Source organism: Babylonia areolata, chromosome 4, assembly GCF_041734735.1.
Source record: "Babylonia areolata isolate BAREFJ2019XMU chromosome 4, ASM4173473v1, whole genome shotgun sequence".
In the NCBI taxonomy this organism is placed as follows: domain Eukaryota; kingdom Metazoa; phylum Mollusca; class Gastropoda; order Neogastropoda; family Buccinidae; genus Babylonia; species Babylonia areolata.
In genome coordinates, this window is record NC_134879.1 from 8746030 (window position 1) to 8760529 (window position 14500).

The 14500-nt window shown below is 43.4% G+C and overlaps 1 protein-coding gene across 1 annotated transcript; it reads right to left on the reverse strand.

The window, feature by feature from the left end:
• Positions 1 to 566: 566 nt before the first annotated feature.
• On the reverse strand, positions 567 to 11819 carry LOC143281381 (uncharacterized). Its single transcript, XM_076586587.1, has 4 exons — positions 11618 to 11819; positions 6461 to 6601; positions 3680 to 3745; positions 567 to 1201 (listed from the first exon to the last, which is right to left on the reverse strand). Exons 1-4 carry the CDS (start codon positions 11817 to 11819, stop codon positions 567 to 569), a joined length of 1044 nt encoding a protein of 347 aa, XP_076442702.1.
• Between the last annotated feature and the right edge of the window lie 2681 nt (positions 11820 to 14500).

The following is a 14500-nucleotide window of genomic DNA, read 5'->3' on the forward strand; positions in this document are numbered from 1 at the left end:
TGCAGCCCTTAACAATCGTAAAAACTGCCACCAAGATTACCGGGGCTGATCTACCTTCTCTAGAAGACATATATTATAAGCGGCTACTCAAAAAAGCAAAATCAATCAGCCAGGACGAATCACATCCAGCTTTTGGGATTTTCGAGAGGCTCCCCTCTGGTCGACGGTACAGAAGTATAAGGACGAAAACCAATCGCTTCGCCAATAGCTTTTTCCCGAAAGCAGTCAATGCCTTGTCTCTCGAACAAATCCAGTGTGATGAATAGAATTGTGTAACCAACAACCATCTACCTGAATATCTAGTCATCAGCCCCATCCACATGTAATATGCAGCTTCTGTTCAAACGTGTGTGTGTGTGTGTGTGTGTGTGTGTGTGTGTGTGTGCAGTGCGTGCATGCATGAGTATGCACAAGTTTTTATATTGATATGCACTTGTTTGTATCTTATTTCTACTGTATCTGTGTTTGTGTATGATTTTCGATTTATGTTCGTATCTTGTTATGTACTATCCCCCCCAATATTCCTTGCGACCCCGGTACACTTGGTAATAAAGACATATTCGATTCTATTCTGTTCTATTCTTTGATGCCGACAAAGGTTCCTTAATGCCGTCCACGTTGCCTTTCTGTTCACTTCCGTGTTTCAGAACCGGTTTGGGCTGTTGCGATGCTTGCCGATTATTTTGGTCATCCAAGTTTGTGCTGGACAACATATTGTTCTCCTCTGCTAAGGAATCCACACCTCTGGCACCAATCGTTTTAGGAGGGTTAAATGTCGTTGACTCTGCTTTGATCACCACGTGCTTCACCGAGGAGGGCTTTGACGAGGACTGTGCCGAGGAAGAAGGAATGGACTGGTTGCTGTTAGTTCCCGGAACGTGTTTGATGCTTCGTTGACGCTGCAGTTCGATCCGCCTGAGCAGCTCCGGGCCTGCTTGTTGGGAGGAGATGATATCTGGGATACAGGACTGACTTGTTTGGACGGCAGCGCTCCAACGGGTCAAGCGCCTGGATTCTTGGAAGGTGGCGGGCGGCGTTTGAAGAATTTGCTGGCTGGTACTGGAGACGCGGACACTAATGTCGGTTGAGGAATCCACGGCCGTCACCGCTTGCCACCACAGAACCAGGCGCACGCACACGTTGGCTAACAGTTCTAAGCCAACGGCCGTCAACGCCGCCATAGCGCTCCACCCCAGAGTCGCTGAAAAGCAACACACAGCTGTTATTACCTGCATGGATGATATGATATCCGAGTAGCAGTGCAACACACAGCACAGACAAAGATACGCACACACCTATCTGGATGATTCATTAGCCCCTTGACACTGAAAACACAGAGCACGCACTCTACCTGGATGAGACTTGACCCCAGTGACACTGAAACGCACAGCACACATGGATGATACTGATATAAACTCCAGTGACGGTAAAACACGACAAACGCCTATGTCTGGATTGTACTAAAACAGCTCACCCGGAAACTTGCATGATTTTACTTTACTTCAGTGACACAGCACACCCCCAAACCTGGATGATAACCGCACCATTGACATTGAAATCACAACACACCTATTACAGGTTAAATGTCTCATAGCCTTTTACGGCTATGGGGGCAGTGAATTCATATCCACTGTGTCTAGGGTTCGGCACAGGAAGGTAGGGCACAACAACCCTCTTCTCCCGCCGCTTTCAACGTTCCCCAACCGAAGTCACACAGCCTTTTACACCTGAGCGGAGTCATGTGCCTTTCCCAGTGACACAGCACATGCTGAAACGGGGCTTTGAATCCTGATCACTTGACCACAGGATCAGTCGTCCAACGCCTTACCGATTTCTGCCACAGTATCTCAACACACCTATACCTGGCTGATATATATATTTTTTCATACATAGAAATATACATAGAAATATTTTAATGTTAACTAAAATGACAGCGTACAACGTGTGGCTGCATTCATGCGATTAATGTGAAATCATTCACCCTATAAATTCTGAAAATGACAAAAAGTACCGTAGAATTTCTTTCTTTCATTTTTTCAATCTTTAAGGTATAATATTCTTTCTTTCGTTGATTCATTCATTTGTTCTTTCCACACATTCTAACTCTTCTTTTTTCTTTTCTTGTTCACATTCCATTTATTTATTTATTTGCTTAAATCCTCAGTTTCTTATTGCTTTTTTTTTCTTCTTCTTCTTTCATTACATGCTTCTTCGTTACTTTCTTTCTTATTCTTCCATGACATACTTTCGTCTTAACATCGACACACAGAATATGTCTATGAGCATTGTAAAATCATCGTCAGTGCTCGAAAAACGTTCCAACACATTTTTTCCCCGGAACGGGTTGCATATTTTTCACCATGGATGTATGTCTACACCTGTCCGTCCATATTTTAATACATCTCTCTCTCTCTCTGTCTCTCTCTCTCAAAGTTAAAATGTATCGATGTTAATGTGTTCTGGAGAATGTTTGATGTCCAAATTGAACCAAATTACATGTGCAGCTGAAATTTGGGGATAAAATAAAAATAAGCACTTCCACAGTGTACTGTTGAAACTACCTTAAAGTAGACTTCGTAAAGGCATACGATATGATGTAAACCCTGGAAAAGGAAAGTTGGGCTTCTTGTGTAAGAAACGTTTGTCAGAAAATGTTTTTGCAATTGTGTGGATGTGTCAAGGCGCAGGTTATGAGCAAACTTTTATTTTTAGAATTTAAATCCACACTGCGTGATATGCTTTAACAAAACTGGCATTCAGACATGGAAAGAGAAGATAAGTACAGCTGGTTCCATTCATTAAAAAGTATATTCCAGGCTGAACAATTTCTGTAATAACGAACAAATTGCATCGTACACCGTTTGCACAGTTTAGACCAAGAACTCTTGGCATTTATGCCAACAAGAAATGGTCTATGCCAAGTAGGTCCACAGATGCTCCACACCCTTTGTGCCCACAGTTGATGATGAAATTCATTTTATGTTCGATTGTAAATCTTACTCAGAAACAAATCTGAATTTTTTTTAAGAGATATCGCAAAAAGAAAGGATCTCTTTAGCATTTTAACACCAGAAGATGATGAGATATTAAACTCGATGGCAAAAATTATATTAGATGCTTGGAAGGCCAGAACAAAACAAAACACTACTCGCAGTTAACTGCGTGGTTAGCTTCATTTGGCATTTTCCTCTGTAACCAATGATGGAATCGGTTTCAATGATGGATGAGTGGATAGAGTTATTATGTGTTGGTTGGCCTGTTGCTTGCACTCTTTTTTTTTTCTTCAAGGAAAGAACTTTATTGTTGGTTCCTTTCAATATTTGCTTTCGCCATATTCATTCATTTATTATAATGTTTTGCTATGCAGCGAAAATATGTTGACGCATTCACACTCATAAGAACCTCATGACCAATGACATTAAACTGTCAATGTGTCAAATTTCAACTCTATTTATAGGCGACACACACACACACACATTGAATAAATATGTGCGTGCGTGCGTGCGCACGCGTGTGTGTGGTGTGTGTGTGTGTGTGTGTGTGTGTGTGTGTGTGTGAATATATATATATATATATATATATATATACATATATATATATATATATATATATATATATAGAGAGAGAGAGAGAGAGAGAGAGAGAGAGAGAGAGAGAGAGATCGTGTCTCTGTTCTCACGTGTGGTGGTCTCAGCATTCATCTGCGGTACCAGAAAGGCTGCACTGCCCGATCCACCAAATATCACTGCAAAAAAGAGACTAACACCTTGTGACCACTCTCAACACCAGACCATGCCGTCAGTCTCTGAACACCCTCCTTTTAAGACAAGAGAGGCAAGGCTATCAAAACGGGTGCGATAATCATTAAAAAAACATACACACACAAACAAACACAAAACGAACAAAAACGCTCACACGCACACAAACAACTATGAAGAGCCGATCACAGGGAAAAAAGGCACAAAGTTTGATGCGGCCTTTACCTTTGACCTCTTAATTTGCTATACATTTTTATGTTCTGGCCAAAACATTTCACTTTACTATGTGTGTGAGTTCTGTCAAAATTCAACATGCTTCAAGATTCAACATGCTTTCAATTCGCCATGGTGTAACCTTGACACTTGTCCTCTGACCTTGTATATTCTTTATCCGTGTCTCTACAGATTTTGTTCTCACCATGACCAATTATTAGATTAAATTTGATGAAGATTATGTGTTAGACCGTTTTTAACGCCGGCGACAATTTGGTGGAGTTCATTTAACTTCTGAATTGTCACCGGTTACAAGTCAGCGGACCAGCGACAATTCAACGTTCAACACACCTCCGCTGAACTGCCGCCAGTTGGCGACATTTTCATCGTTTACTTTGTAACCGCTGATTTGTCGTCGTTATTTCCTTCGCTGACAGTTCATGAATTTAACAATCTGGCTTTCGGAGGAAGGGGGGTATTCTGCGTATTTGCCTGCTAGCTAAGCGTTCGGGAGCATGTCTATGTTCCCTCCGGTCTATATTCCCCAAGGTGTATGTTCTCCAAGGCTTATATTTCCCCAGGTCTGTGTTCCCTCAGTTCAGCAGTGGTCAGTGGTGGTCATTATTGGACAGCAGTTGTCAGTAGTGGTCAGTGGTTAGCGGTGGTCAGTGGCAGTCAGCAGTGGTCAGTGGTAATCAGTGGTCAGTGGTAATCAGTGGTCAGTGGCCATAATCTTCAGTGGTTATCAGTGGTCAGTAGTAGTCAGCGGTGGTCAGTAGTTGTCTTTGGTGGTCAATAATCAATAGTGGTCAGTACTGTCATTAGTGGTTAGTTGTGGTCCGCGATCAGCAGTTACCAGCGGTCAGTAATGGTCAGTTGTCAGCGGTGGTCAGTGGTCAGTAGTTGCCAGGAGTGACCAATGCTCAGCGGTCAGTAGTGGTCATCAGTGTTGACCAATGGTCAACAGTGGTCAGTAGTGTCATTGGTGGTCAGCAGTGACCAATGGTAAGTGGTCAGTAGTGGACAGCGTTTATCAGCAGTGACCAGCAGAAGTCTGGTCATGGTTGGTCAGTAGTAGTCCGTGGACAGTAGTGGTCAACAGTGCGATTGGTCAGCAGTGGTAAGTGTTCAGTGGTGGTCAGTGATCATCTGTGGTCCGTGGTCAGTAGTGGTCAACAGTCTGAGTAGTCAACAGTGATCAGCAGTGGTAAGTGTTCAGTAGCGGTTAGTGATCATTGGTGGTTCGTGGTCAGTAGTGGTCAACAGTGTGAGTGGTCAACAGTGATCAGCAGTGGTAAGTGTTCAGTGGTGGTTAGTGATCATTGGTGGTCCGTGGTCAGTAGTGGTCAACAGTGATCAGCAGTGGTAAGTGTTCAGTGGTGGTTAGTGATCATTGGTGGTCCGTGGTCAGTAGTGGTCAACAGTGATCAGCAGTGGTAAGTGTTCAGTGGTGGTTAGTGATCATTGGTGGTCCGTGGTCAGTAGTGGACAACAGTGATTAGCAGTGGTAAGTGTTCAGTGGTGGTTAGTGATCATTGGTGGTCCGTGGTCAGTAGTGGACAACAGTGATTAGCAGTGGTAAGTGTTCAGTGGTGGTTAGTGATCATTGGTGGTTCGTGGACAGTAGTAGTGGCCAGTGGTCAAAATCGGTGAAAAAGAACTAATATTGCACAAGATATATTGGTCAGCAGTGGTTCCAGCCCTGGGGTAGCATAGATGTGGGAGAACAAAGACATGGGTGAACAAAGGGCCAGAAAGCATAATTTTGGGGAACATAGACCTGGGGGAATATAGTCCTGTTGAGCTTAACCTGGCTGAGAGAAAGTTTGGGGGAACATAGACCTATGGGTACATGGGGTTGACTCCACTAATCTCTTGTACACAAATAAACATTATCTTTCTTACTTTCTTTCATTTTTTTCTTCTTTTTATCTTTCTTTCGTTGATTCATTCGTTTGTTCCTTCCCCACTTTCGTTTTAACACTTCTTTTTTATTTTCTCGCTCACATTCCCTTTATTTATTTATTTCATTCCCTTCTCAGTTTCTTATTGCTTTCTTCTCCCCCCCCCCTCACCGCCCCTTCATTCCGAGCTTCTTCGTTACCTTCTTTCTTATTCTTCATTTCGTCTTCAACATCATCAACACACAGAAAAACAAACAGCGACAATTTGACGTTTGTTAATAAACCGCTGATTAGTCGCCGATTTGCTGACTTATCGCCGACTGGCGACAACTCAGCAGTTAACTCAGCTCCACCAAATTGTCGCCGGCGACAATTCTGCAGAGGCAACAATACAGCGGTTAACACTTCTCCCTTCCACATATAATCTTTTCTTATCAATATCAAGTATGCCATCTTATGACATTGACCTTTGACCTCTGATTTCGATTTTTTTTAATGGGTCAGTCTGCACCCCATCCGTCCCCCACACCCCAAACACGCACACACACACACACACACACACACAACAAGCGAACATCCACTCACGGCCTGACATCGTGCACCTCCAAGCACTTTGGGCCCAAAATCTTGTCGGGGACTTGAACAGGACCCACAGCAAAATGATGTCACTCTCCAACAAGGCAATGATATTGATGGGCAGGAGCACCACAGTGATTCCCCAAATACCTGCAAGAAAGAAAGGATCTGAGCACATCACTCCTCTTTTGCATCATCTCCACTGGCTACCTGTGTCACACAGAATAAAGTACAAGATCAGCACTCTATGTTACAATGTACTCACAAATCTGCCCCTTCCTGTCTCTGTGGTTGCCTTCACCTCTACACTCCATCTCGCTCTCTGCGATCGGCTTCGGATCCACTCTGTTTACGCATACCCAGATTCAAACACTCGACTGTTGGCCGCCGTTCTTTCTCTGTCTCTGGACCTTGCAATTGGAATGAACTTCCTCTTTCTCTTCCTCAAGTCTCCGCACTCCGCTCTTTCAAGTCTGGCCTTAAAACCCACCTCTTCCCAAAATAGCTTCTCTTCCCTGCCTCTTCCTTGTCTTCAGTTTTTCCAGTTTTAGAGTTATGCATGCGTGTGAATGACTGGTGCGAAAGCGCTTTGATTTGTCTCTGCACAAGATTCAGCGCTATATAAACATGATAATAATCAAGATACCCAGTGTACCACCAACAGTTCCAGTGCATTTTATTCTCTTATCAAAGAACGAACAAACATATACATGATCAGACCTCATTTGTTCCCTAGCAGTTCAGCAGTATTTCACCTCCTACGTGAGCGAAATGCTTCCAAAATTATTTCACTTGATTTGACTTCAGCTGAGCCTAGTTAACTAATCGCAGTTTTAAACAAAATCTAATGGGGGAAAATATTTATAACTGACATTTGAAAATAGTATATTTATGTCCAGCTGAGCTGAAATGCTGTTTCTTAGAAGTTAGTTTCATTCCTTTAGACATTGTCCTTGCCATCTAGACCGGATCATATAAGCAGGTTTGTGGAAACTATATCTGCAGACTGAAACCTAATGCAGTTTATCAATTAATGTCCTTTTCTTGGTGAAAACCAACGTAATTACACAGGACACTTCAGGAATTTCATCCAAGATTTGTGGAAAGCATGACCGTATGCAATGAAATTTTCACCCTTCACAACCAGCCGGTCTAATGCTCTTAAAAAGTAAAAAACGCACCTATATCAAACAAATGATATATGTCTAATGCATGCTATAGATGTCATTTTTGCTTCCCCAATCCCTTAATGAGACTAGGACGTTCAAAAGAAGTACGACTTTCAGTCAGACAACTGTAGCACCAAGAGACCGCTGGCAACGGACATTCACTTTGATGACTGAATGATTTCATGTACGGAGTTAACTCCGCAACTTCAAAAAGATCTCTGAAATGAAAGCGTTGAATCCACACGGGCTAGTCCTCACTAGCCATACATTTCAATCTAAGAGCCATGATAACAGCTGGATCTTTTCTGTTTCAGTGTGAAGACCAGAGCGTCTTTTCGTCATGGTGTTCCAAACGTTGGCGCCGACAACGCGAACCTTGGTCAACGTTAACACTGGTATCAGCTGTTCTTTCAATTGCAATAGAACTCAAGACACCATCATCATCACTGAAATGGTTCCTGTCTTGAAGAAAGGAAGGAAGGAAGTTTTGTTTGATGTCCCGTCACAGATGCTGGTGATTGTAGACATTTTGTTGAACTGTAAAGCATTGTGTTTCATATTTGAATGCTATCGTTTAAAAGGTAGGAGGAGGGAGGGAAGGGGGGCTAAGGGGGGTTAATGTTGAGTCGGGGGAACAGGGCAGATGGAGGGTGGAATTAAAGGTGAATATTTGAAATATTCAGATATCAGATTGAATTCGTTTTTATCTCGCTCTTGTCTTGACCTGAAAAAAGTTTTTTGAACCGAGTGAACTGTTCGCTGGTTGTAAAATGTTTAACGCTGTGTAACTATAAGTCTATAAGGGACAGACTGCGTTGCTGCATTCATCTCAACACAGGGAAGCACGCACAGGAGCTACACAAGTCGTTGAGCCTCACCCATTCCAGTGCCACGTGTGAAGCCTTCACTGATAATCATCGAACTCACGAGGACGTGTTGAAGGACCAGGTCTGTGGACAGCCCACGCCAACAGCAAACACTTCGTCTTCTGACATGGTGACCTTTGGCCATGAAGTGATGGACATCAGGATGAGTGTCTTTCAGCTCAAGAACCTGCTGAAGATACAGCCATGCTGACTTCGTGCTTTGAAGGTGTCCAGATTCAGCACGAAAAAGGAGATGCAGCGTACAGAAGCAAGATAAATATGGAAGTCACCTATTCACTCTGCTTTGGCGAACGTCCGAAAAATGCCAACTATGTCCAACTACTGCAACCACAGATTTGTTTTCCTTTTGCTTGAAAAGCATTCCTTTTTTTTGCAACTATCTGAGTGGATATGGTGGGTAATAAACACACACACACACACACACACACACACACACACACACACACACACACACAGAGAGTTATCAAGTTGACCTGGATTTTAAACACAAAGAAACTAACACTGGTTGGTCCTTTTTTTTTTTCTTTTTTTTTTTTGACGGGCGCAATAGCCGAGTGGTTAAAGCGTTGGACTGTCAATCTGAGGGTCCCGGGTTCGAATCACGGTGACGGCACCTGGTGGGTAAAGAGTGGAGATTTTTACGATCTCCCAGGTCAACATATGTGCAGACCTGCTAGTGCCTGAACCCCCTTCGTGTGTATATGCAAGCAGAAGATCAAATACGCACGTTAAAGATCCTGTAATCCATGTCAGCGTTCGGTGGGTTATGGAAACAAGAACATACCCAGCATGCACGCCCCCGAAAACGGAGTATGGCTGCCTACATGGCGGGGTAAAAACGGTCTTACACGTAAAAGCCCACTCGTGTGCATACGAGTGAACGCAGAAGAAGGTCCTTTTTTTCTACCACGACAAATAATTTACTATGTAAATGTACCGTAGCAGGCACCACACACTTTCGGCATCTCGTCTGAAACCACAAAAAGTGAAATTCCATAGACCCCCCCAAAAGAGGCGAAGAAAAGAAGAGCTGTCCATCCACAGACACGAAATTTACCAGCCAGTTTTGATTGAAACCATGGCACCAGAACAATAAAAGCAAGCAATCTGTGTCGAAAACGAGAGACATTGGAAGTCGTCCAGTTGTTATGGAAGAAGAAATTCGAAGCAAAGAGGGAGCAACTGGGTGAACAACATTTTGAAGCACAGGCAGCAAAAGGCTGCGTACAGGAACCTGATCTGAGAACTTGATTTTGTTGGAGATCTCCTCGGGAATTACACGCTGTGACAAGGAAGCCAAAATGCTCAAGTAATGGGCCTGGTATTGGGCAATGTCATCGAATACTACCTCAGTCGAGAAGAGATCTGCCTAAAGATTGGCAAAATTCGCATGCTCCACGTGCAAAGAAAGGTTTCGCAGCGAAGTTCGTGCGAAAGTCGGGACACTGGATTTACCAAAAAGGTTAATACGAAGTTCGCGTTCGAATATCGTATAGGTTTTTCGGGTCCGTGGAATTGCAGCTGAAGAAACTGACTGCTCGCTGGTAGTGCCCACCTTGAACTCCATCAGAAACTTTATCAATGATAATAATTCTTAAGTGTGGGCTGAATATTATGTTTACGCACGGTTAGCAAATGAAATTTATTTCTGTGGGTTTTGCTGGTGTATTTGACGCGAAAGTACTGAAATAGCGTCACCAGTGCCTGCAGCCAACTTGCTCACAATGACGTAACAATGAGTCTCGAATGGGGAAATATCGAGTGCGCGAATACATTCGAAATTATGTGATATTTTTTGCCAACGGAAAAAATGTCATTTCAACGAACCTTTCCCCTCCCGCCAGCCTCACACTGAAAATCCTGTTAAAAACCATTGGAATGCATTCATTCTTGAAGTGTAAAAAAGGTTTCTGCAAATAAAAACTTATCTTGAAGCATTTGCTCAATCGAGAAACTAATTACTGCTGGACTACTACTGCAAAATACCCAACGTACCACTAATGATTCTAGTTATGAATCAAAGCATAAACAAACAATCATGCACACAAACGATCAGAAGAGCAACTGACAAGAAGCTGATTACTCACATTGTTCTAAAAACACTTCACACGATCATCTTTGAACAAGACGGCTGGTGAGCATTGCACAAATTCTTCTTCTTATCGGTGTATTGTCTATTGACTACAAAGTGATCTGGAAACAAAATGAATGCCAACGCATTCGTTCATTTCAGCACACGCAAACAAACTCATGCGATGGGTGTGCAGAGTGGATGCATAAACACAGTGGCAATACAGTGGACTGGTGACCTTGTGGTAACCCGTCCGCCTGGGAAGGGAGAGAATCTGAGCGCATTGGATGGATTCCCTCACTCGTTAGTGTATTCTCCCCCTCCACCAGACCTTGAGTGGTGGTCTGGACACTAGTCATTCGGATGAGGCGATAAGCATAGGCCCCTCGTGTAGCCTGTTTAAGCGCACCTAAAAGAACACATGGCAAGAAAAAGATTGTACCTAGCAAAATCCTGTAGCAAAATCCACGTTGACAGGAATGAATACATCCGCAGAAAGAAAAAAGGTGACGCTGCACTATAGTTAAATTGCTATAATGAAGTTAATGTCAATAATATTTTCAGAATGTCAGATTATAAGAGTACAAGAAATTAAATGATGAAACTTTGTAAAGAGCACCGTAATACTAACCGAAGGAAAAATTCATTAGGTAACAGAATTGCACAAATATGGAATGCACTACCTATCGAAACAAAACTTGCACAAAACACAAATGTGTTCAAAAATCTTCTTGGCATGAACATCAATTTGAAAGAAATATTTATTGACTTTGACGAGTGATTTACAGTGCAAGTAAAAGAAAACATATATGTATCCCACAAATAAAAGGCGACCGATATTGAAGGGGACATAAAAAAGGCCGCGAGGCCTAGGCAGTCAAATGCCAGTACCTACACAACTGCTACTACTACTATAGTGACGAACTGTTCCTGGGGAGTGCTCAGCCCGAATTTCACGAGAAATCTGTTGTGATAAAAAATAATGATAAAATAAAATATTACAATAGAACACAAGGCATGCTCCAGAATCTAGGCCTACCTGGACTTTTGTACCTGTCCACCCACAGCTCATTCTCCAGGGCCTTGGTGTGCTGATCCCACGAGCAGCATTCGGGCGGTTGAGTGTAGCAAATAGAAAACACACCATAGTGTACGGAGCCATTGAACCCAGAGGGATCAATGTGCAGCCAGTACGGCGTTATCAACCCCGCCGCGTACAGTCCAGTGGCCGCCACAGTCATTATCAGAGCCACATACAGTAAACAATAAACACCCATCCCAAACACTCAACCAAGGGTGCCAGCCTTTTTCGTTATTATCCTACACGCCGTCAATCTTTATCAACAACACAACCTTATTGCCAACCTTGTTCCTTTCAACGTCAGAGCCTCAGGCAGTATCCAGTAAGAATCCACCCCAAAATTACTCAACCTTGTTCGTCATAACGTCAGAGCCATAGACAGTAACCAAATGCAATCCACCTAAATAACACTTTACCAGTGCTCCAATCCTGCTAGTTATTATCCTGTATACCGGCGATCTTATCGATGATTCATAATATTTCGTCAGGAAACCGATTGAGGTGAATTCTCCCATCAGCTCTTTTTTCTGTCCTGTGTTATTGCGCCGAATCCTCAAATCAGCCTTTTCTTTTTCTGGCATGTTATTCCCATCCTCGATTTCTGGTTTGGTACAACCGTACTTTTGATCAAAATACTCCTTGCGTAGAGAATCGGAGTCAGGCTTAAAGACATGTTGATCTGTCCTAGTAGTTTTGTCCTGTTTTTGCAAAACAACTGTTGTTCAGGACTGACAGTGCCACGTTTTTTGACGTCACGGAAATATTCACGTCATACTCGTGTTTTGGAAAGAAAATACAGTCAGCCAGTCTGCTGGTCAAACCGAGCCAAGCAGGCCAACTTGCATGTGTCATTTTGTCCAGTTCAACCGATGTCACTCGCTAACAGGCCTGCTTGATGTACGTACAGAGACAAGAGTGCTCAGTCTGATTAGATGAACATGTGTAACTCAGGACAGATCTATCCGCGTCTCTGTAGTTCTGGTAGAAGTAGTAATAATAGTGGTAGTAGAAGCCGTCGTCGTAGTAGTAGAGTTGTAGAAGTCGCTCAACTCTAAGGCTCTCGGCATATTTAAACGTCTCATTTATCCGTGTTTACTGAATTTAAAATTGCACATTCTGTCAGACTGTCTGCAAGTCAACAACAACAACAAAAGGAATTTTGCTGAAACATTTTGATGTGTCCAGACGATTTTCGAAAGTGCTAGTTGACGGTACTGTTAAGCTCAAGTGGGGTGCTGTTTTAAACTCAGATTTTGAGATTCTGTCATTAAAACAATGTTTACTTTGTTAGTATTGAAACGCTGAAGATGTATTTTCCACTTAGTTCCTTATTTGAAGATATCTTCTGTTGTGTAGCCACAATCAACACGTTGATTATTTTATAATATAATTGCTATTAACAAAAAGAATTACTCGAAACAACAGGTTTCTAACAAGTAGGACGTTTCTTTGCGTTCAGTAAGTGGCATAGGCTACGTGTATGTGTTTTTACGTGTAGGCCTATGTGTTTTCAGTGATAGGGGAAGTGTTTATTTGTTCGTTATATGTTCGCGTGTTTCCATGTGGTCAGTGTAATTGAAAGCGAAAATATGTTTTCAGTGTTAGTGCAAGTGTTTGTTCAGATTTAGCTAAACTGTTTCTGTGTTGAGTGTGGGTGTGTTTCTCTGTGTGCAGTGTGGGTGTGAGTGTTTCTCAGTGTGCAGTGTGGGTGTTTCTCTGTGTCCAGTGTGGGTGTGAGTGTTTCTCAGTGTGCAGTGTGGGTGTGACTGTTTCTCTGTGTCCAGTGTGGGTGTGAGTGTTTCTCTGTGTCCAGTGTGGGTGTGAGTGTTTCTCTGTGTCCAGTGTGGGTGTAAGTGTTTCTCTGTGTCCGGTGTGGGTGTGAGTGTTTCTCTGTGTCCAGTGTGGGTGTGACTGTTTCTCTGCGTGAAGTGTGGGTGTTTCTCTGTGTGCAGTGTGGGTGTAAGTGTTTCTCTGTGTGCAGTGTGGGTGTGAGTGTTTCTCTGTGTGCAGTGTGGGTGTGAGTGTTTCTCTGCGTGCAGTGTGGGTGTGAGTGTTTCTCTGTGTGCAGTGTGGGTGTGAGTGTTTCTCTGCGTGCAGTGTGGGTGTGAGTGTTTCTCTGCGTGCAGTGTGGGTGTGAGTGTTTCTCTGTGTCCAGTGTGGGTGTGACTGTTTCTCTGCGTGAAGTGTGGGTGTTTCTCTGTGTGCAGTGTGGGTGTAAGTGTTTCTCTGTGTGCAGTGTGGGTGTAAGTGTTTCTCTGTGTGCAGTGTGGGTGTGAGTGTTTCTCTGTGTGCAGTGTGGGTGTTTCTCTGTGTCCAGTGTGGGTGTAAGTGTTTCTCTGTGTGCAGTGTGGATGTCAGTGTTTATCTGTGTACAGTGTGGGTGTGAGTGTTTCTCTGTGTCCAGTGTGGGTGTGACTGTTTCTCTGCGTGCAGTGTGGGTGTGAGTGTTTCTCTGTGTCCAGTGTGGGTGTGAGTGTTTCTCTGCGTGCAGTGTGGGTGTTTCTCTGTGTCCAGTGTGGGTGTTTCTCTGTGTCCAGTGTGGGTGTGACTGTTTCTCTGTGTCCAGTGTGGGTGTGAGTGTTTCTCTGCGTGCAGTGTGGGTGTTTCTCTGTGTCCAGTGTGGGTGTTTCTCTGTGTCCAGTGTGGGTGTAAGTGTTTCTCTGTGTCCAGTGTGGGTGTGGGTGTATCTCTGTGTCCAGTGTGGGTGTTTCTCTGTGTCCAGTGTGGGTGTTTCTCTGTGTGCAGTGTGGGTGTGAGTGTTTCTCTGTGTGCAGTGTGGGTGTGAGTGTTTCTCTGTGTGCAGTGTGAGTGTTTCTCTGTGTCCAGTGTGGGTGTGAGTGT

What these genes read in the sequence shown, in the direction of transcription:
- LOC143281381 (XM_076586587.1), bottom strand. Translation starts at nt 11,819, where the DNA reads ATGACTGTGGCGGCCACTGGACTGTACGCGGCGGGGTTGATAACGCCG. An exon ending in GAGGTGCACGATGTCAGGCC is followed by an intron (nt 3,746 to 6,460) that starts GTGAGTGGATGT and finishes TCTTTTTTGCAG; the next exon opens with TGATATTTGGTGGATCGGGC. An exon ending in GAATGCTGAGACCACCACAC is followed by an intron (nt 1,202 to 3,679) that starts GTGAGAACAGAG and finishes GTTGCTTTTCAG; the next exon opens with CGACTCTGGGGTGGAGCGCT.